This window comes from Sphaeramia orbicularis, chromosome 6, assembly GCF_902148855.1.
Source record: "Sphaeramia orbicularis chromosome 6, fSphaOr1.1, whole genome shotgun sequence".
In the NCBI taxonomy this organism is placed as follows: Eukaryota; Metazoa; Chordata; class Actinopteri; order Kurtiformes; family Apogonidae; genus Sphaeramia; species Sphaeramia orbicularis.
In genome coordinates, this window is record NC_043962.1 from 35,570,649 (window position 1) to 35,591,920 (window position 21,272).

General features: G+C 39.2%; 2 protein-coding genes across 4 annotated transcripts; one reads left to right on the plus strand and one right to left on the minus strand.

Annotated features, from left to right (window-relative positions):
• Nucleotides 1–18,259, minus strand: gas2a (growth arrest-specific 2a). Of its 3 annotated transcripts, none has more exons than XM_030137165.1 (9): nt 18,074–18,259; nt 13,189–13,350; nt 12,028–12,087; nt 10,936–11,066; nt 6,484–6,625; nt 4,981–5,044; nt 4,637–4,865; nt 4,440–4,547; nt 1–1,066 (listed from the first exon to the last, which is right to left on the minus strand). In XM_030137165.1, the coding sequence occupies exons 2-9, from the start codon at nt 13,331–13,333 to the stop codon at nt 857–859; spliced, it is 1,089 nt and encodes a 362-aa protein (XP_029993025.1). In that variant the 5' UTR covers nt 13,334–13,350; nt 18,074–18,259; the 3' UTR covers nt 1–856. The 3 variants fall into 3 exon arrangements, with proteins under 3 accessions (XP_029993025.1, XP_029993024.1, XP_029993026.1); XM_030137164.1 differs by having other exon boundaries at nt 18,046–18,258; XM_030137166.1 differs by lacking the exon at nt 12,028–12,087 and having other exon boundaries at nt 18,046–18,257.
• Nucleotides 18,260–18,803: 544 nt separating this feature from the next.
• On the plus strand, nt 18,804–20,591 carry fancf (FA complementation group F). Its single transcript, XM_030137167.1, has 2 exons — nt 18,804–18,885; nt 19,098–20,591. Exon 2 carries the CDS (start codon nt 19,155–19,157, stop codon nt 20,169–20,171), a length of 1,017 nt encoding a protein of 338 aa, XP_029993027.1. The 5' UTR covers nt 18,804–18,885; nt 19,098–19,154; the 3' UTR covers nt 20,172–20,591.
• Nucleotides 20,592–21,272: the final 681 nt, after the last annotated feature.

Genomic DNA, 21,272 nt, shown 5'->3' on the forward strand with positions numbered 1-21,272 from the left:
GAGTCATAATATGCACTTTATTTGAAAACATCGCTTTGCCTCTAGAGGTCAGTAAAGTACAACAAATTAACAAAACAAAGAGTTTTATCAGTAAGTTCAATGAAACTACATACTGCATTTTCTGTAGGTGATTGTCCATGTGTTTACAATTATAATGAAAGGAACCACAAAATATTCTGATTAATAATTAACAGACATTATAACAATACAAATGTGAACTGCATAGAGTCATTATTTAACATGTAAACAATTAAAGCGTTGCCTTTTAAATGTTATTGAGAAAAACTCTGTTTGGTCACTAAGAGAGATTTGGTGGAGTATTATACTGTTTAGTGGGTCATCTTGTAAAGCTTTGTTTAATACATTTCTTTTGGTAGTAAGTTCTCTACTTCTGCTAATACCAATGGTCATTGTCCAATTTGCAGCTCTGAGATTCTGAACTGATTTCCAGACTCTTCCTGAACAGTCTGAACTACATGGGCTAAAACTACAAAGAATCTACTTACTATAAGGATATATTGCTTAAAATACAATTAGTAATTGAAAAAAAAGAAGAAATTTTCATGAAAATATACAACCTCTACCCCAGTTACCTCATTTTAATGTTATGATTAAATTTTCAAAGCTGGTTCTTGTATCATTAAACTAAATAAAATGTGAAACATATTATCAATCTCACAACACAATGTGCATCAGTTTCACTACTTTTTGATATCACATACAAAACCATTTCTACTATACTTTCCGTGGATGTTGTGTTTACAGCTTTAATGCTCAGAGACATTTCCACATGTCCCTATTTGTACCATCTGTGTCTTTTTCCTTCTACTACTGAAAACATCTCAGTCCCAGGTCTTTACTTTTTGCTGCGATGGTTTGCTGCTACCACCAGGTAGCTGTCAGGGGTGAGGTCCTTAATATTAGGGGACTTGCTGCTGACCGGAGACAACTTTCCCTCCACTCTGGAAATTTGGAGCATGCGGCACGGGTCGTGTTTCAGCAGGTAGCTCTCAAAAGTCTCCCAGCCTCCTCCAACTCGCACCATCACATGCTTATTGTGCAGCATCTGCAGAGAAACAGAGGAACCCACAACAGAGAAACAGGATTAAAGTTCCATGATGCCGTGTGTCAAAAGACAGCTCTTCCTTCTTGAGGATTTGTCATTTCCCTAATGGAGGCTTTGAAGTTGGATGAATGGTTTGATGTCAGAGCGTGTGTTGATTGATGAGGCTGAAAGCTTCCTACCAGCTTAATGCCATGTTGAGTAGGTTACTGACAAACTGATCCTGGTATTTGACTTACTGACAACTAGGATCTGATTAAGGTTGTATTTCCATAATCAAATATTCTACAGACTGAAGAACTTTTGACTTTTTATCACTAGAAATAACCAAACTCACAATAGTTTGCACTGGTGAATAAAGGTATTTATTACACAGCTCCAATGACCACTGTTTATAGGTATGTGTTTTAGCTAAATCAATATCTTCCGTCGTTGTAGTAACAACACTTGTCCCAAATTCTATTTAGAGCATTCATTTGAAGGAAATGACAAGTCAAAATACCAAAGGCATTTTCAGAGCTTGAATAATTGATAAAAAAGAAGTTAACATTTATTTTTAAACAACACAAATCAGTATTTGGTGGAATAAGCCTGATTTTCAGGCATCTTGGCATGCTCTCCTCCAGTTTTTCACATTGCTGTTGGCTGTTTTCTGTCACCCCCAATGCAAAAATGCATATTGCTCAGATGTGTTTAATGGCTTCTGACCATCCATCTTCTTCATCACATTCCAGAGGTTTTCAACGAGGTTCAGGTCTGCAAATTCAGACTGGTCTCTCATATTTTGCTGTATAGATGTAGTATGCCTTTTTTCATTTAATCTGTGTCACTAGTTTCAATATCATGTCACCTGACACTTCAGGGGACATTCCCAAAGTTAAGTATCATAGCAACATTGTCTATCATAACAAAGAAAAGAAGAAATAAAAGGCTCTCAAATATTGGAAGATCAGACACTGACATTCCACAGAGGCCATAAAACATGTCTACCTCACTAAAGAGTCTTATTACCCCCACCTCATTAACACATCATTAAACATTCATTCAACAAGCTTCTTTAATGCGTATTATTCTCAAAAGAAATACCAAGTATTACTGGAAAACCAGGGCTAGATTTCAGAGGGAGGAACAAAGGGCTAGGAGACATAATCGCCTTCAAAACAATCTAAGTTTATCTTTTGGTAGAAAGGGTAAAGTACCTCATGAGACTGTCACCTCACTCTGGCCCGATATGAGACTTCCTGCCCTCCAGCATTGTAACATACAACATTTATAAGCCTCTTAAAAGAATCAATCGGCAGGCCACTGGCAGGGCAGCGTTTCCAATCAGCAGCAGTGGGCCTTCAGGCCTGGTGACTGTGGATTTAATGGACCTGTGTGATGTAGGAGGGTTTCAATCATGCCGCTCTGGGACAAGACCCTTTGCTGAGTGGACTCCCTCCTCACTTGTCCAGAGAAGGACAGCAACCCCCAGGCTGAGCTGGGACAGCACTTCTCACAAACACCGAGATGTTTCTCTGCCCCTCTGTTGAAGGTACAACCACCTCATTTATTCCAGGAGCTGACCGAGGAAGTCTCTGAGGCTAAACAGATTACTGTGAGACAGCTTTTTGTGTGTGCTGTATGATGCTGTTGTCCTCCCCCTCAGCTGGCCACAGACGGTGACTGTGCTGACTGTATTCATGCCTTTTCAATACAGCAGCTGCTTAGGGGTAAAATCATCTGAGGAATTTTAATTAAAGCATCTTCACCATGAAGAGTGTTGGCTCAGAGACGATGAAACAGCGGATTAACAGCTGCCTTGGCCTCATCAAACGATGTATCTCACATGACAAATGTGGCACATGCAGTAATACAAATGTAATTTTGTAACAATTTTGTGTTCATTTAATCTCATCTGTACATACAACATCTGTTAAAGGGCTCTCCATTTTAAGGTAGTGTCACTAGTACACTAGGTAGGTAGGTCTTCTTTTTTTCCTATTTAATGTTTTTTTAAAGAGGCTCTAAACTCTGTACCCATTGCTGTACAAATTGCAAAACTTTTTCAGACAGATTTCTGATATGGGCTATATAGCCACAGCGCAGACTACACTATATGCAGTGAAACAGACTGTGTTTTACAAACAAAGTGTGTTTCTCACCATTTGTCCTTGTCCTTGGTTGCTCAGCAACACATTGAACACTGAAGCATTCAGTCAATGAAAGGCATCACATTAAGACATATATTTCTCTTATACCAATACTTGATGTTTTTCAGGTGGAAGTGTTTTTTTTTTTTTTTTCTTTTTAATTTTTTGCTTTGTAAATAACTAAAACAGACTGATTCCCTTTATCACATTAATCTTGATGTAAATATTTTCAGTGCCTTCCTTTTTTATTATGATTTGATGGTATATAAATGCAAAATAACTGAGTTGGATTGAAAACCCCTTACAGTAGTGTAGATCTGAATCACTTAGGTTGGTTCAGATTTTGACATGAGTAGTTGCAATATGTTGTGCTGACAGTAGAGGACATTGACGAGTAAAAACCCTCTTCTCCACGTCTGAGCATCCTTAACATACCGTCTGCATGAATCACATTTTTAGAGGTGTGAATCCTGGTTGTGCGTTGCCAAGTAACCAGGATCCCAAGGGGAGCAATGCTGCTTCTGTAATCTGCATTAGTTTTAATTTATCTTCCTCCAACACCGCTTATCCCTCCGCTCAGAGAAAGTCAAGTAACATTTCTTAAACTGGTGAATTCATTGTGATTCTAAGACATAATAACTGCAAGTCATACAATTTGGTAAAATATTTTCCATGTAATAACTTTGTCATTAGATCATAAGAAAATCTGTGGGTGTTATTTTCTCTTTATAGTCAGTGAGCCACGTTATGGTTGGCTATCGATGGACATTGTCAGAATACCATTACCAGTAAATGAGACCTCACAGCAAACGCAGACTCTCCAAACACAATAAACGTCTTTCATCTCACAGCCAGACCAAACATCGACATAAAACCTTATGCTGAACAGAGGGCTTTCCCTTTCACTGTGCGGGACCTTACTGTACACAAACTGATAAGAAAATGAATACAAGTGACAGATTTGGAGCAGAAAAATATGAACTCATAATTATATGAACATAAATCATCCACCGTTGACCACTTATATATTTACACCACCTCATATGATTGGTTGAACAGCAGAGCTCCAAAGTAAATTACATCAAATAGCATCTTTCATTGACTACGTCCATTTTTTTTTTTTTTTAGTTTTATGGTTCACTGCATAGTATTAGGCGGGTCCCTTTAAGTGATGAATATGAATTACTGACACAAACCAGCATTTTAATACGAGCTAATTTTATCCTATATTATAATGTACTCACCCGGATGAAAAGCATCTTCTCCCCAACACGATATCGACCCATTGACTGCCTCTCTACACAGAATTTATTTGAACACCTACAGGGAGGATCATTAGCGATATGCCGTACCTGAAATACACAGAGATAAATAAATATATCACACAGGTTTCACACTCATTAAAAAGCAAACAGAAATCAAAAATGAGATGTTTACTTACAGCATCATCCAACTGCTTTCCTGTACTTTTCTTGCTAGAGGTGACTTTGGTGGGAGTCGGGGATGGAGATGGGGATGGGGAAGGGGAAGGAGATGGGGAAGGAGATGAGGATGGAGATGGAGGGAGGGGCTGAACTGGGGACACAGGTGAGGGAGGAGGTAGAGGTGCTTTCTCTTCCAGTTCAATCTCTTTCTCCAGCTTTATAAGGCCAGGAGGCTCCACGTTGTACCTAAACAGTGAAAACAAGGGAACAAAGAAGCTTTCACAATAATAAATCACTTAGATATATTTAGAAAATTAAAGAAATAAATAAATAGAGAGAAAATTCAAACGTAAGTCCATACCTGCTTGCTATCCGTCCCAATTCTAACAGACAAAGGCACACTTCTCGAGGCTGTTTATGAAGAACTGAAGGAAGAAACACAGCCTCAGGATTAAGATGTAACAGCATTTAAACAAGTTCATGATCTCTAATTATCTCTAACAAGGCGATGAGTGACACAAGCGGTTGTGTGATGGAAGATAATGTTAAAAGCTCATGAACTTCATGCACTCAGATGTTTCTCTCCCTGTGATCCTGTGTTCAATACTAGTCATACTAGAACAAAAGTCATAAAGTGCTTTAATTTAATTTTAGCCTCACATTTAAGACCAGACAGTGAAATACAAGATGTACAGCAAATGTGACACACCACACCATGAATTACAGACAGAATATCTTATTTGTAATAGCCAACCTGGAGTTGTTACATCTACTGCTGAACTGAAATCCATCCAGAGAAATAAGGAGAAAGAGAGAAAATAGAAGAAAGCTGTCAGCTGCTGCTTTTATACAAATTTACTGTAACTTTCCTCTACACAAACCAAACCTCACATCACCCCATTTGCCATCCAATACTTTCTCTTCTGTTTGTCTTGTTTCTTAATATCCTCTCCTAAATCTTCTTGTTCTCAGACATGTCCCCACTCTCTCCGCACCTGAAGATCCATCTTTATTTATCCCAAACACCCCACCCATTCCTTTTGCCCCTATCGCTTAAAACCTGCCATTTAATAAACTACATCATATCTGTTTTGCCTGGGCCTTTGCTAGTGAAGTCAGTACATTTAACGGTGCTTCAAATTTTTTATTTATTTTTTTTATCTGCAACATCACCTTCAGAAATCATTTGCATATTTTAAATTGTTCAGCAATGCTTGACTATTCCACCAGAATTACAAGCATGTAAGAATATTGATGGTATATCTGATAACAGCAGGGTCATATTTGACTGTATGATCAATATCCACACATATTTTAACTGGGAAAGCATTTCATTGACATAACACACATTAATCCTTGCAAAAGATGAGAGAGGCCGAGATAATGCTCTGACTGTGCAAAAGAGGAAGACAGGGAAAATGTCCTAACTCTGGGCTGAGGGAAATTTGCATAGCGTTGGCCTACTTTCCCACTAACTCACACCCTTCTTTCTATGCTGTCTTTGTTTCATTTCAGACATTTTTTGGATGAGCACAGTATTTTGAGATACTTGTTTCCATATCATGAAGTGCAGCACCTTCCCCCAGTAGATCACTGCCCTTGTAATCTTTGTGTGGAGGTAAAAGGAGCTGAGTCTAGGGATGTGTGTCCTCTGGGCCACAGAGGAGGGGACAGGGAAGCAGTCCAACCTGTGTGATACTCTACATTTACAATCAGACCATTCACATGAGATAGAAATCTGAGTACAGTGCCCTGGCAGTGCCAGCAACAGCCAAAGCCCGAAACTGGAGGCCATTTATAAACTCTGTCCTACATTTCGATTTTCTGGGACCCCAATGTGTTTGGTTTAAAAAGTCACACTCACCTAAACCCTCTGATTCAAACAAACATGTTTCTCCAACTCCAACCTCACGACACCACGACAGGAAGTTGGCTGTGTTGTCACGAGCAAAGAAAGAGCCAGAGGGTGCACTCTTCCGACACGGTATCCTCCGATAGGGAATAGTCTGCCAAAACAAAGAATAGTGAATGGTCTGCAGAAACAAAGAAAGCTTTGTCTTCACAGATCAACTTAGGCTGAACAATATCTTAAACTTTTCATTTATAAATTGGACTATAACAGTCGATTTAAACATGAGCCTTTACTGGTGTATGACCATGAGAAAACAAATGTCCACCAGTGTCACTTGTCCTGCCAGAGTTCCCATCAAATCACAGACACTCTTTATCTACACAGATTTCTTCTCCATCTGCTGAGGCTCTGGTTTCAGCCCAGGATCACAGACCTTTTCCATACAGATCAATACGGGAGATGGCGGATTACAAAACTGGGGCTATTTTACCGGGCTTTCTATGATTTGGGATCAAATGACATGCTTATGGGTTTCAGCCCCCATACGGTCTGTTCTGGGAGATTTATGTGCCTTGCTGTGGTTTTATACAGGATATGTGCGTCTGAGCTCAGAGAAAGGTACAATGAGCTCATGCTGAAAATATGCCGGCTTTTGTGGGTATTTTTCTTTTCTTTCCAGGCTCTCTTGACTTTTTCTGGAAACCTGTCTTTTGTTGAATTACTTTGCATTCCTGGAGAAATAATGTTGGCCACATTGCTTTTTGTTGTTTGATCTGACAATCAGAATGATATGTTATTACTCATTCTCCCGACTGCCAAATTATCTGCACCTTTACATGTCTGAAAGTAGCACAGAACTTTGGAAGTGATTATGTTTAAGTAGATGGGAATTAATAATGCCAGCAATATGCTGAACGCATAAGGAAATACTTTACCTGAAAATGAATACTGACAATTAGAGTCACATCAGTTTATCTCACCCAGGAATATTATATAAGTTTAGTATATAATGTACGCCTACTTCTATTCTTAACACCTCTACCTTCACAGCTCTGCCTATTTGCTTTAAATTTTAGCAGACATATTGCATCAGTAGATTATACTAATTAGTGACAGTGGTGGTATTGGGCATAAGACAGCAATATGACAAGAGGTATCACCTTTGATCATCTGTAGATGATACTGACTGATGTAAACATGTGGGAAGATGTGCATGAGATAGCAATGTGATTTATTGCTTCCCTCACTGGAATCACTTAGTCCCATACCAATTTATGACAGAGCTTGAACACACATAGATGTTTCTTTTAAAGTGGTAAACAACTACAGCTAATACAGTGTGATCATAAGATGATAAAGCAACAATTATTTGACATAAATGTCAACCTAAAATTACATACACATATTTGGTGCAGTCACACGGAGATGCAAAGCATAATTAATCTTCCTTGGTTTGTTGGACTAAAGGCATTTAATCCATAGATTTCAAACATCCATCGACGACCAAAACCATCTACTAATTTCAACTGTTTAATACCTGTTGGTCCACTAATCCTATAAATACATGTAAATAATTGGTCTAAAATACAGTTTATCATTTTTCCATGGCCATCGGATATGACCAATTTGGATGTTCAGAGGCTCCGTAGTGAACGTGGAAACACCGTCATCTTCTACAATATTCATTCATCAGTAAAACCCATGGAGTTGGATCAATGACAGTGGATGGAGACACTTGTTTTATGTTCAGTTAATGATATATTTCACAGAAAAAGTCCCTTTTCTTCAGTTTTCTCTGTTTTTGATATAATAACCCTCAACTTTAATCTGAGCTTTGATGAACATCTACATGATCAGTAAATTAAATATAGGAAAATACATGATGTTCACTGAAAAAATGCAAAATACTGAGGATTACGTCATAATAAATCGTGATAAATCACTTAAGAAAAGTTAAATATAGAGAAAAAAAATAGTTGGAACGGCTATAAAAATAGCACTGGGTCTTTATGGGTTAATGGGAGCTTTAAGTGGCAATAATACAGGTAAACATTAATAAATCATGTTGCTTCTAAAACATCATAATAGATCTCTACTTTGTTTTAAAGCCTGGGTTGTGGATCAGTGCACACCTCTCTCTCCTTGTAACAAAAAGCTGTACACCTTTTTTCTCCAATCTGTGTCAGGACCACTTGTTTCTCTCCTGTTGGCCTTCACAATCAATAGACTCCTCTATTTCAGTAGATCCTCTGACGTCCCACGGTCGCTGACCTCAAGTATTTCCTCACATCTGTGCTGCTCCACTCACACTGAGATCAGGAGACCCACCGTCATCAGCACAGTAATGCCTCAGTGCAAACATCAACAACCCTCTATGACGAGCCAACAAAAGAGTCTTTTGCCTCTTCGTCAGTTTGAGCAGAAAAATGATTTTCCTCTCATAAGAGCCATATAATCCCCCTTGAGAACCAGATGCCAGGTCAGTGACTATGCAAGTTCAGAAAATTTATGTTGTCATACAGCCTATGCAGCACTCAGGAAACAATGCATTCATATGAAAATGGCTGAATAAAGGAGTATGAATAAAGGCTGCATTTTTGGTGTAAAGATATCTCCCCATAACTTCTGAATGTGTAAAAACATCCTCTTCAGTCAGTTGCAGACAGCACTACTGCATTGAAATCACTCCTCTCATGGTGACAAATGTCTTCTAAGAAGTGCTGATACTGGTGAATGTTTAAACTTTGTACTGCTACACTTAAAGCGCAGCTGCTGATATACTTTTACACAAATGTCAGATTGAGAGGCTGCAGCACATCTGTGATAGCTCTGAAGTAGGTTTGTCCTTATTTGAGGAAGTAAACTGTGGAGTCCCTCAGGGGTCGACACTGGGACTGATCTTATTTTCTCTACACTCTCACTTGGCCATACAAAGACATAAAATTTCATTCCATGGTTACACAAAACTAATAACACACAGCTGTATCTCCCAGTAAACGCCCCCCAGGACTACAAACCTCTCTAGATGTACAAGTTGTCTAACAGATGCTTCAAAAATGTAACTCGGACATCACTGAGATCTTAATCATTTGTCCTGACAATTTGCATACTCAAGCCATTATCACTTCAGTTCAAATCAAAGGGAAATTTACTGGTACGAACATTTCAGGAAACAGTGTTGCCAAATACAGCACAAAATACTGTTGAACTAAATGTCAAAAACGTGGGTGTACTTTACCACCTGTGGAATTTGGCCAATATACACTGTAGTTTACTCTGGACATTTCGTTTAAGCCTTGCACTGCTCTAGTTTAGGTTTTAATTATTTTGTATTTATCACTTTATAGTTTTGCATCTGTAAGTTCTGATCTTTACTCCTTAATCTCCTTCATTCACAGTTTTTATTGTACGGCTAGTTTTGATAAAACAGCTTATGTTATTATCATGTCAAAGTCATTTTCTTCAGTGTTTTTCGATTTTGTATGAGGTAAACAAAAGTAAAACATGACCCATATTTTTAGATTTTCCTTTGGTATGTCTTGTCTGATCTGTAGCTGAGGCAGTCAGTTTGTTTTCATACATACATTTATCCAGGCTGTTTGAATTCAGTTCCAAAGAACCATTTGCAAGCTTATCCTCAAATTTAATAAAATCCTTAAACCACCAATTCAAGGCTTACAAGAATGAACATTTAAACTAGTTCTGCCAGTTCTCAGACTGGGGATGTGGGGCCCCATCAGTAATGTGTCCTTGCCAGCCCTTTCTTTCTTTATGCCCTGCTTAAAGCAGCAGACCCCCATCCCCCATCACACACTTTTTATGTTGTTGTCTGAGATTGTGGAACGCCTTGGAAAGTAAGGATCTGTGTTTCCTGCTGAGCTGACAAAACTAATCAACAAGTAATGCTGTAATTCAGTTCAACAAATACATGGATTTCTTATATGGGATACTATTTAGGATACTATTGAAAGGTTATAACACAGACAGCTTTTGATGTGAAGGACATTTTATAGCTTTTATTGATCCTGCAAAGAAAATCTATAGGGTGTAGCTGTTTCCTGTCTCAGTTACGATCAATATAACAGTCTAGTCGTAATAAATAATGACAACTGGTTTCATCATCATATATGAAACAAAAAGAATAATCAAATGCCCAAACAGGAGTTTGAGTGTAATGCTAGAAACAAAAAGTGTATATAACTTATGTCTGGAGTTCACATTTTTTCTCATTAACCCAGAATGTTGTAAAAAATAGTTGAGAGCAAAGTGATATCCAGTCAGTCTGATCTAATCTTGCGTTACTGCCCCAATAATGTTTCCCTTCTAAGAAACCACTTTCTGTCAAATCATTTAAACTGAAAGTCTGTTTAGGAACAGTTTCGGCCAAGATCTAGCCTCTAGATTAGTGTTTTCACTGAAACTGTTATCATGCCAGACTACTGTAATCCTCAGGTTTCTTGGTACCTTGCTGTTGCCAAGAGCCGACAGGTCTCCATTACTTTGCCTAAACTTCTCCTGCAGTGTCTCAGCCAGCTGGCACAACAGGAAACCATTGTCTAAGCGATCCATGAAGCTCTCAGCGGTGATTTCCAGACCTGACCATGGGACACATAAAAAAGCAGAGAATCCAGCACAATAAATTCATCATTAAAATGCTAATTGTAAAAATATATGCTGTATAACGAAATAAAATTGAATCTAGAGTCCGCTTCTTAAGGCTGAACCTGATGTAATGTTATTGACTTTCGGGAAGTGCTTGTCTGATGAAGGTTGGCTTCTGCAGCAGCCAAATGTTCAAATATTACTGCACATGATTTGAGGGAATTGGGAGGGGGCTTTTCTGGTAGTACTCCACGGGGTGGCACAGTAATGCCTCATTATCCTGCACATTTGCAGAGATAGATTGGTGATCATCAACATGTGGTGTCCAGTTGACTGACTTCCAGAGGACCATTCTTTCTTAGTTACATCACTGTGAAATAGGAGGTGGTGGCGGGGGTGGGGGGGGGGTCTATGGAAAGAAACTGAGGAGATTTTTTTTTTATCCCCTTTCTGTTTCTTATAGGAGGAGGGGTCTGAGGGTTTGACGTTTAATGAGTTCCAAATGTTGTAATTGAGCCCAGAAAATGGAGATTGAAATCTTGAGAAATACTCAGCAAGCTCCCGTCTTATGCTCATAGTCTACCATGCTTCTGCCTGTTGAGGAAAATATATCTCAAAGGGATCTAACAGATACATTTCAACTCAAACACTCAGGCCTGTATATGACTCAAGTTCACGGCAACAAAGTGACTCATCAGTATAAGCGAGCATCCGCCTCCCACTCAATCAATGGACTCATTCTGATTCCTCATCGCACCTCCCACCTCAAATTATAAACCCCACTAAGCATATCAGCGCCTGATGTCTTAGACTCTAAAGACAATGAGAAATGTAGACTTTAAAAGGATCTTGGATAAAGTCAGAAAAGTACAGCAACACAGCAAAAATCTACCGTTGTCAACCTATAAATGTCTAAGTGCTGCGCATTTACTGGTAACACATGGATGCCTGTACCTCTGCAGTCTTCTTCATCTTTGATCTCTGACCACAGCAGGTCAGAGGTATCTTGCTCAGCTGGTTACAGTGCAGATAGAAGGAAGGCCAACGATAACAAGGAAGACACAGAAAGTTGTTCACAGAGATAGAAGTCAGTTTCAGGAACTTAATTGGCTTCCAGTTGATTTGACTCTGCAGGACATCCACGGAGATGATGCCAGTCATTAATTAGACAGTTTCTACCATATTAAATACAGCAGTAAGTAAAGAAAAAATGCTGAAATGCATCACAAAACTGCCTCTTTTCTCTGCTTGAGTTCCTGTTAGTTCTTATCTCAGTCAGAGAAACAGGGTGAACAGCTGCTTATAATGCTACAATTTATAGTTTTGCACATTTTTGCTTAAATATTACTTGTTTATTAGTGACTCAGATTAACATAATAATCAGCATCTGTTGAGAGATAATAACGGTGGATGAACCGGATATTCAAGTGTTTTATCAATATATTCAAACAAGCCATATTGTATTTATCATGTGTGCACCAGTATAATAACTTTCTTCATACACACACCCAAACGTCAGCCTATGCTAATTTAAATTAATTCAGAATCACAATGTGCATGTATGCGCAGCGTACATTTGTGAACTGCACTGTGAAGTCATGCACTTTAAAGAGTGATTTATCATTTAACATCAACCTTGCAAACGACTTTGCTGATGCTCCCTTCACTACTTTTTCTTCACTACCAGCTGTGCATTATTCGAAGTGCTATTAATGACACCCATTCTTCAATTAAAGCAGATCAATGTGAATGTATGTGAAGATGGAAACTGGTTCACAAATTCTTGTGACTTTTAAATAGATTTAATGAGTTTCACATTGATTCTACCCCCCTGATGATCAACAATAGCAGATCAAGTAATGTTGAGAATAAGCACTTTTTAAAGCCACTATTTTAGGATAGCGCTTTTGGTAAATAAAACTGCTGGTTTGTCACCATAAAATACAAAAATAGAAAAACAAAAAAGTGATTGAAAAAATCTATATTTGTTATTACAAGAATGCATCACTAAAATGTTTGACCCTAAAGGTTTAAAATATTAAAATTTGATAGTATTAGAAGCTTTAATAATTCTGTGTTCAGGGTGTCCAGGTCTTGCATTTGAGTGTTTCCTACTTAGCATATTTGACAGCCAAAGGGCCAGGTCCTCCTTCATGGGCAGCAGGCTGGCTTCATGTCGACTGGTCAGCCACTGTTGATACTGCTGCATGTCCGTCAGGCCGGGGCTGCTGTGCTGTTTGGGGCTCAGGAAGCTGCACATGGTTCCCTGTTGATGGGCTGTGGATGAAGAGGAGGAGGACGATGTTCACTCTAAATGTGATTCTGTGTTATAATATTCATGGAAACATTACAAGCATGTAGGTGTCGACAACACGAGGAAAATCTACAATGTGTAATAACATTGTTCAGTTTGTTATGTTGATGATGATGGTGTTGTGTTGCAGTAAATAAACAAATATTGAAGTGTGCACATCAGCTATACTCAGTCTATTTGTCTTTGTGTTCTGGTTTTAACAGGCATACTGCTCACATAGAATTCCAACACTGAACAGTCTATGCCCATGGAATAAAGAAAGAAAATAATTAGCCAAGTGGCATCTCTGAATCTGATAGTAGCTGATGCATCCATGGTCCATGTGGCCAGGGCTCTGTCTGGTCGAGAGTTTGCACGTTTAGTGTGAATGTATGTCATGTGTAAGTAGAATGATATATCAGGCAACAAACAGACAATTTATAGATCATCACTTTATAAAACACTGCGATATATATGGAATCTACATGAATATAGAAGTGGAGATCCAAAACAACACTCTTTTGTTTTACTGCACTTAAATTAATCTGCAACACAACATCTCTCTATGAGAGTTGACAATCGGGGCCATTATTCTTAAATAGAGTCCAGGAGGACAGAATAAATCTGAGTGCTTTTGTCATGTAAAACTGCCACAGAATACCTCTATTTAGCGCCCATTAGACATTACAGGTACTCAGCCGCAAGTATGGTGTGTAATCCAGTGAAAATCAATCCAGCCCAGTCAATGCTGCATGAGTCCTTTATATTACAGTCCGATGAAGAGGATGTATTTGACATTAATGTACAGAGCAATATTTGACAGACTGTAAAGTGAAGTCACTGAGTAAATGAGACCTGTCTCGCTCACTTTCTCAATATGGTGTTACACTAAGTGTTCCCTGTATAAGCCATTAAATTAAAAATCTTTCACATTTCACTCTGGTGTCACTCCATAAATGGATTTGCTGCTGAGGAGAGGGAGTAATTGGCAGAATGACTGGGCAACAGTCACAAAACCCACATCAACAAGTCTGCAGTTATTATTCACAGATTAAAAACAACTGCTTCGACCAGTCTTCAAAATGTACACTGACATGGGTGAGACTGTCTTCAACCAATTGGATAATAAGCATATTGTCAAAACCTACAGGCCTCATGAGGCTGTTCAGTTGATCAGGTCAGCTTCATTTTACATCAGTATCAGAACAAAATGGGGTCAGTTTTAATGCCAACTCACATTAAAGTGGTTCAAATGCACCAAATGGCAGCACATGAAGTAATACAAGGATCTGAGGTTTCTGTTATCCCAGATGATGAACAACATATGACAGATAATATAACTGACTCCATAAACTCCTCAAAAAAGTCTGGAAATGTTATTTTGGTAAATTACTTCTCCCATTTAATAATACCAATTGGTGTTAAATTATATATTGTTGGAAAGCATGGTTAGTCGCCTTTACAACGAGGTACAACTGGTAAGGATCTTGCATTTTTGAAATGAGCAACACAGCTAAACGTGTGGGGAGCACCCCCCAAAAAATGTGAATATAGTGTAAAACTGCCAATAGGTGTTGTTTTTTCCTCTTTACTATGTGAGTGCAATCATCCAATCCAGCATGCAACTCAAAACGACAGTGAAGACCAACAGGAAAATATTTGTTTTTGGAGTGCTACCCTCACATTTAGCTGTGTCGTTCATTCCATAAATGTAAGATTCTTATGTGTTGCACTTCGCTGTAGAGTTGACTAATCAGTCTTTCCAACAATATATAACACAATAGCAATAGGTATTATTAAAGGGGATAAATAATTGACTGAAGTAATGTTGTCAAACATCTTTTGAGGAGTTTATAACCATGATTTAACTGAATAAATTATATTGCTGTTAGAGCTTTCCTACTTTGCTTACATTTGTATTAAATGGCCCAAGTACTGGTGGAATTCCCCTATTTTGCAATAGTGCTGTATGATTTGTTTCAGTGTGGTATGTTGAGTATTCCTGATGCTAGGTTAGTGAATTTATGTGAGTCACTTTATAGTGATTCTCAACAAAAGTGTTCACGTTTAGTCTGCTTAATCCTGCAGTGTTTGCATAATGTTGTTTTGGCGCTGCAGAGAATATAATGAGTGATGACATGGCAACTTTCGACAGTGAAAAAAGTGATTAAATTGAGTCTGTGAGGTGCTAGTCTGAAGTCGGTGAATGTGCTGAGTCTGGTTTACACAGATGCAATGATGCAAAACAGAATATTAGAGTGTACCAACATTTTTGGTCCATTATAAAAATCCAGTGGGACAGATTAGGTCGCCACAGTTTAAGAAGTCACTGGAAACACTGCAGCTGTCAAAGATGTATGGACAGTTAGGAAAATATGAACTAGCCTAGTGTTTATTTCATCAATGACCAGATTTGTTTTGGGTTTCTTCTAGCTATTGCCAAAGAGTTTCTAGTCACATGAAAACAACAAAAGCCTCCAGAAACCAGACAAAAAAAGCTATTGGGGAAAACTTGATATAAATTTGGTTCAAATGAGCCTACATTTTACAAGAGGTGAGACTTCAGAATGTGGATTGTGATTTTATCTCAAAACGCTGTCATATCACTTTCTGATTACCCTGGTTCTGCTACATATCATTGTTCTATTTAAGCACTGTATCTCCTCCATCCATGATATATCCTGGAACATCTTAGTGCTAGGCAAATACTAGGAGGATATTTGATGCAAATTATAAGAATGGTCTATTCAAACAAGGGCTCAAGCCGTAATGAAATTTTACTTTATGGTGTGTAATGGCAGAAAATTTCCTGTGAGAGTAACACAATGTACGGAATCTGACCTTTAGAGCTGTGTAACATTTCAAGGTCCCTCTGGAGTTGGCTGTAACTAAATCACACCTTGGTGCAACGCTGGACATCAGGACCTTGATGTCGAACCAAGGTTGTCTTATCTTCCTGAAGACAAGAGCTTCTGGTTGCCAACATGCACAAAACTCCTGAGCTCAGCTCTCACACAGTGGTGCTACATTCCCACATTTGCTGCTGTGCAGGTTGACGGACAGAACAAGTACCGAACATGTCTCAGTACAAACCACAATTTGTACAAGGATATTTGGGTTACAAGTAAATTTAAAAAATGTACATGATGCATGGGATTTCTGCTGCTTGCATTTTAAGGACATGTAATTTTCTCAATCTTAATGTTAATCTGTGTTGAAAAGCTACATTATTCTCAACAGAATCATGAGTAAACACCCTGCTCCATATCCATTTTTTTTCTCCAGGAAGGAGTCCTAAAGAAAACAACCAGCTGTTGTTACACATACCTGTTTCCTCTCACCCTACTGCAGCCTGACCTCTTCAACTGCAGGCCAAAAACACAGCCAACACTTTGCCTTATCCATCAGCTGAACTTGTTGCTTTAACTACTGAGGTTGTTCTCAGATTATGACTGTAGACTCAGGATTAGAACCAGAAACAGATAACCTTTGGCATGAAGACATTTAAATATACATTCCCTCAGTATGAAAGGCCTCATGACTTCAGAAAAGCAATGATAACATACCACGGCTGTCTGTAGATGGCTCCAGGAAAAGCATATGGGTGGGAATTTTCAACTGCAGAATCACATCAATTAAAAATAACAAGAGGGGCTCTGTCCTCCTAACCCACGCCGCCCTTCATGCCTTTCGCCTCCACAACAGTAGACTGATCAGGCGGATGATTTGTCTACTTCAGCAGGAGTAGAAACTCAGCATGTTTCTGCTGCAAATAAGTGCTGTGTGTTGCGTCTTCAGCTATTACATTATATCAGTAGCCATAGGATCTGTCAGTTTAATAGTCAACAAAATATTATCTGACACCTGATATTTTGCGAAATACATGCCAAATGTTAGTGCTTTGTTTATATATCCTCTATATCATATCACACATTTTAATAACATTGCTCTCATGTGCTTATTAGTGCACCACACTCTTAAATCCTGTGCTGTTGCCAAATCCTGTACTGACTTGTTTTAGATTAAATAATTTACAATTCTAATAGGCTGCCTCAGGCCTTCAATAATAGACCCCTGTGTTGTAAACATTTGCACCATCAACAAATTCCATTTTAGACAGACAATTATGTCAGGGATACTGACAGACATTGTTGATATGTTGGAATTTAGGGCAATAAATGAGTTTTGGCCTGTAATGCGTCTACTGCATCTAAAACAAAAGGCAGCACATTTTTATTCCAAACTCATAACATTTTAATGCTGTCTCCTCCTTAACAGCTGTCTCAAATTAAAAAAAAAACAACCACAACAGACATTTCACCATTCTGCAAATAGGATCAAAAGATGTCTGATGAGTTGTGACTGAAATGCAGTTAAGCAGTCACTAATTAAATCCAATAAAGTGACTCTGAATAGAAGAGAGTATGACATATTTCGTTGGAATACATGCCTTGAATTACTTTGGAACAATAAAGAGCTTTACAAGTGTCAAGTATAAGACAGTAAGTCCAAACTTTAGAACTATAAATAGCCTCAGTAAACAGTAAGTGAAGCCTTATCTAAATCATCATATGCATAAATGAAATCAAAAATCTAGCATTAGTTTGTCAGCAGTAACATGTCTTGCTTATATTATATCAGACCACAAAATCCAAATCTCCATGTGTGTGTGTGCTCACCCTGAGGGTTCAGCTCCTTGGTGCGTACCTTCCTTTCTCTCGTCCTCTGAACTGCTGGATCCCAGTTTTCATGCTTTTCACCGCGGTGCAGCGACCTACAGGTTATAGCTCCAAACTAGTGAACCAGTATGGACCGGGGAGGTCTTTCTCACTGCGCATTTGCACAGATCTGACTGCACACACACACTAACCCTGCACACTGCTGCTGCTGCTGCTGATGGTGATGGGAGGGAAGTTTAATCCTGCTGCCAGTACCTCCCTCCCTCCTCTCTCCTTTTTTTGTTGCCTCGATATGACATTTCTGGACTGAATACAGCCCCTTGGATACACTTTGATTTAATAGGTTTTTGAGTGAGTGTGTGGCTGTGCTTCTATAATAACTGACAGACATTAACTTATTCTATGGTAGACTTAAGATTCCTCTGAGTACGACAATGAATGGCAGTTTTATTGTGCTGAATAAACCGGTAAGGAAATCATGACATAACGATCATAATGAGGGAAATAACCACGAATAAGTGAAAACTCAAATGTTATATGGTTGTTTCTTCCCTATAATAAAAAATAGGCTGTGCTTTTAACAGCGGTGTGGTCCAAACCCACGCAATATAAAATGGATTTCTCTAAGTTGCATAAATGCGTTTCCAGAAATGGCCATAATGGACATATATTTGCACGTATACAGAGTTATTTCCATTCTTCGCTCTATTCATAGGGTTTTTCTGCAGTTGGCGGCTTTTATTATGAAGGAAAGTAGCTGAAGACGTAACTGCGCATGCGCGGTAGTAAAACCGGCGCCACAACAACACAGAGCAACACATGAGAGAAAGCAACAACAAAGTGAGTCAACGAAGCAAGATTTTATCAGTTTATCCGCACTAAAATGATACTTCCTAGGCGTATGGGTCACGCTTATTTTTGTGTGTACTCGAAGCCGATTCCATGGCTGTCAAACTTGTCGTAGACTCGTTGTTTGTATCTTTAGCTTGCTAGCTCGGCGCAGCCATTTTTGTTTAATTAAGACGTTTTTTGTTTGTTTTATCTTCTCACAGTGAGCTTCCATCTCGTGAACTCAGAGATTGGACTGTTAGGAGCACAGACAGCGCCGCATGGAGGCAACGTTGAAAAACCTGTGGAGTACCGTGGAGCTGGTGGCCGTGGCGGCTCACAGCGACGTGGTGGAGCAGTGGGACGGACAGACCCTGACCAGAGCCTTCCACTGGGCCCAGTACTGCCAGCACCTCTTCCACAGGTTTCACGACAACCCCACGATAAGGAGGGTCATGGAGAAGCAGCTGCAGCTTGTAAATGAAAGTGTGAGTGTTGTCTTTCCAGAACACACAGCGGTGTCCTTCTCTGACCTGTCCCGGTGTCAGCACCTGTTGCTGGTTGGGCTCCTGCACAACACTAAACTACCAGTCTCCCTCTTAAGGATACTTTTCGACACCTCCAGTCCTGTAAACAAAGAGCAAGCAGGGTATCGGAATGTCACAGGCCTTTGCAGCAGTATGATTGAGTGCAAATCTGCTTGTAAAGTCCTGAGTCCCCTGGTGGAGGTGTCAGATGTTGGTGCTGATGCTGAGGTGCAGGGAGTCCTGTTGATGGAGAGACTGGAGGCCCTGCTGAGCCAAAGCAGGGAGCCGTTTTTAGACTCCGTCCTTCAGGGCTGTGAAGGAGCTGCAGAACATTTTTGTCTGGTCATTGCTGCAGCTCTGCTGACAAGAAAAACTGCAGCTGCACAAACTACTTTAGAGGACTTTCTTTTGGACTGGCTGCTGCATAAACACAGCCTTCTGCAGCACATGTGCTACACACTACCCGCTTCACTTCTCACAGACCTGGCTAAAAGACATGTGAAATTTAGAGAGGCATATTGTAATGTCTTAAAAAAGTGGGCTTCTGATATGGAATACAGCATAAGTGACGGTGAATGGTTTCAAGCCAGCACAAATCCCACAGTGTCCTTCCAGAAGCTGACAGAGCACTTTCGGTCCTTGTCTGAAGCCAGTCCTTCTCTGTGGGAGCATGTGGAAAACCAGCTAAATGCTTTGAAGGTTTCTGATGGAGACTTTGATGTCAGAGGTCTGAGTGTGTGGGGAGATCTGCTGTCAGAGATACACAAATGAATGTCAGGCTCAGCTACTTTAGGGCTGGAAGAGCTGGACAAAATACAACCATATGTACACAATTTCTTAATACAGAGTTAAACTAAGGCTGGATGTATGTTCTTTATATTTAATATTTCATATTTTATTTCTTCTGATGTAAATGTAAAACTGTATTTCATTGCAGTGAAATGTTTGAGTGGCTGCTGTTTGCTCCTCTGAATACAAGGCATTGAAAAGTGTTTTGGTGTCAGTACCGACTCTGAAAAATGACTAAACCAAGCTGTATTTTGACAGCCATAGGTACAGTATATTATACATACTGTATGTACCGAACATGAGGGTTTTCATCCTGACCACCTCTCTTTATTTTTTGTTTTTTTTCCCAGAACTGTGCTTTTTACATGGACATGGGAACAAAGTTGAAGTTGATTTAAGAATAAATGTAATTGTTAACATACTTAAAGTGATTTCTTTTGAGCTGATATGTCTGAAATGTGATGCATTTTATTGTTTGCCTCAGTGTGGGAATGACTCAATCTACCATGTGGATTAATATAATCGTTTTTTTTAACATATATATAGGGACATTTGTTAAGTTGCACAGTGTCCAGGGTTTCGACAGATGGTAGTGTTCATGCTGCCGTATAATCAGACGCTGCACGTGACCTGACTGAATAATTGTGAGTTTACACTTTAGAAATTGGTCTCAGGAGAATTGAGTCTTCATTCAGCTTTATAAATGGAAGCTTACTGCCACATTATTACAGATGTGATATTTTATTGATCCATGTTACTGAAAAATAATCCAAAGGAAAAAAAAAAACACAAAAAGAATCAGAGGCACAAAAATAATTTCAGTTTCTCACAGACCATCTGTCAGTTTTACATCCTCATTTCCAAGCTGCAAGAGGTCTGAATATAAACAAAATGGATTTATGCCAGTCATGTGACTCAGCAACCAATTTACACATCTCAGACCTGCCTCGTGTCAGTGTAAATCTGCTGCGAGGGATCAATTAGTCACATCAGGCATCTTCAATCACGACCACCACAATAGCTGGTGTGTGACATAACTCTGCCAGACAGTGGATTAGAGCCCTGGCCGCCACGTGGAGGGAA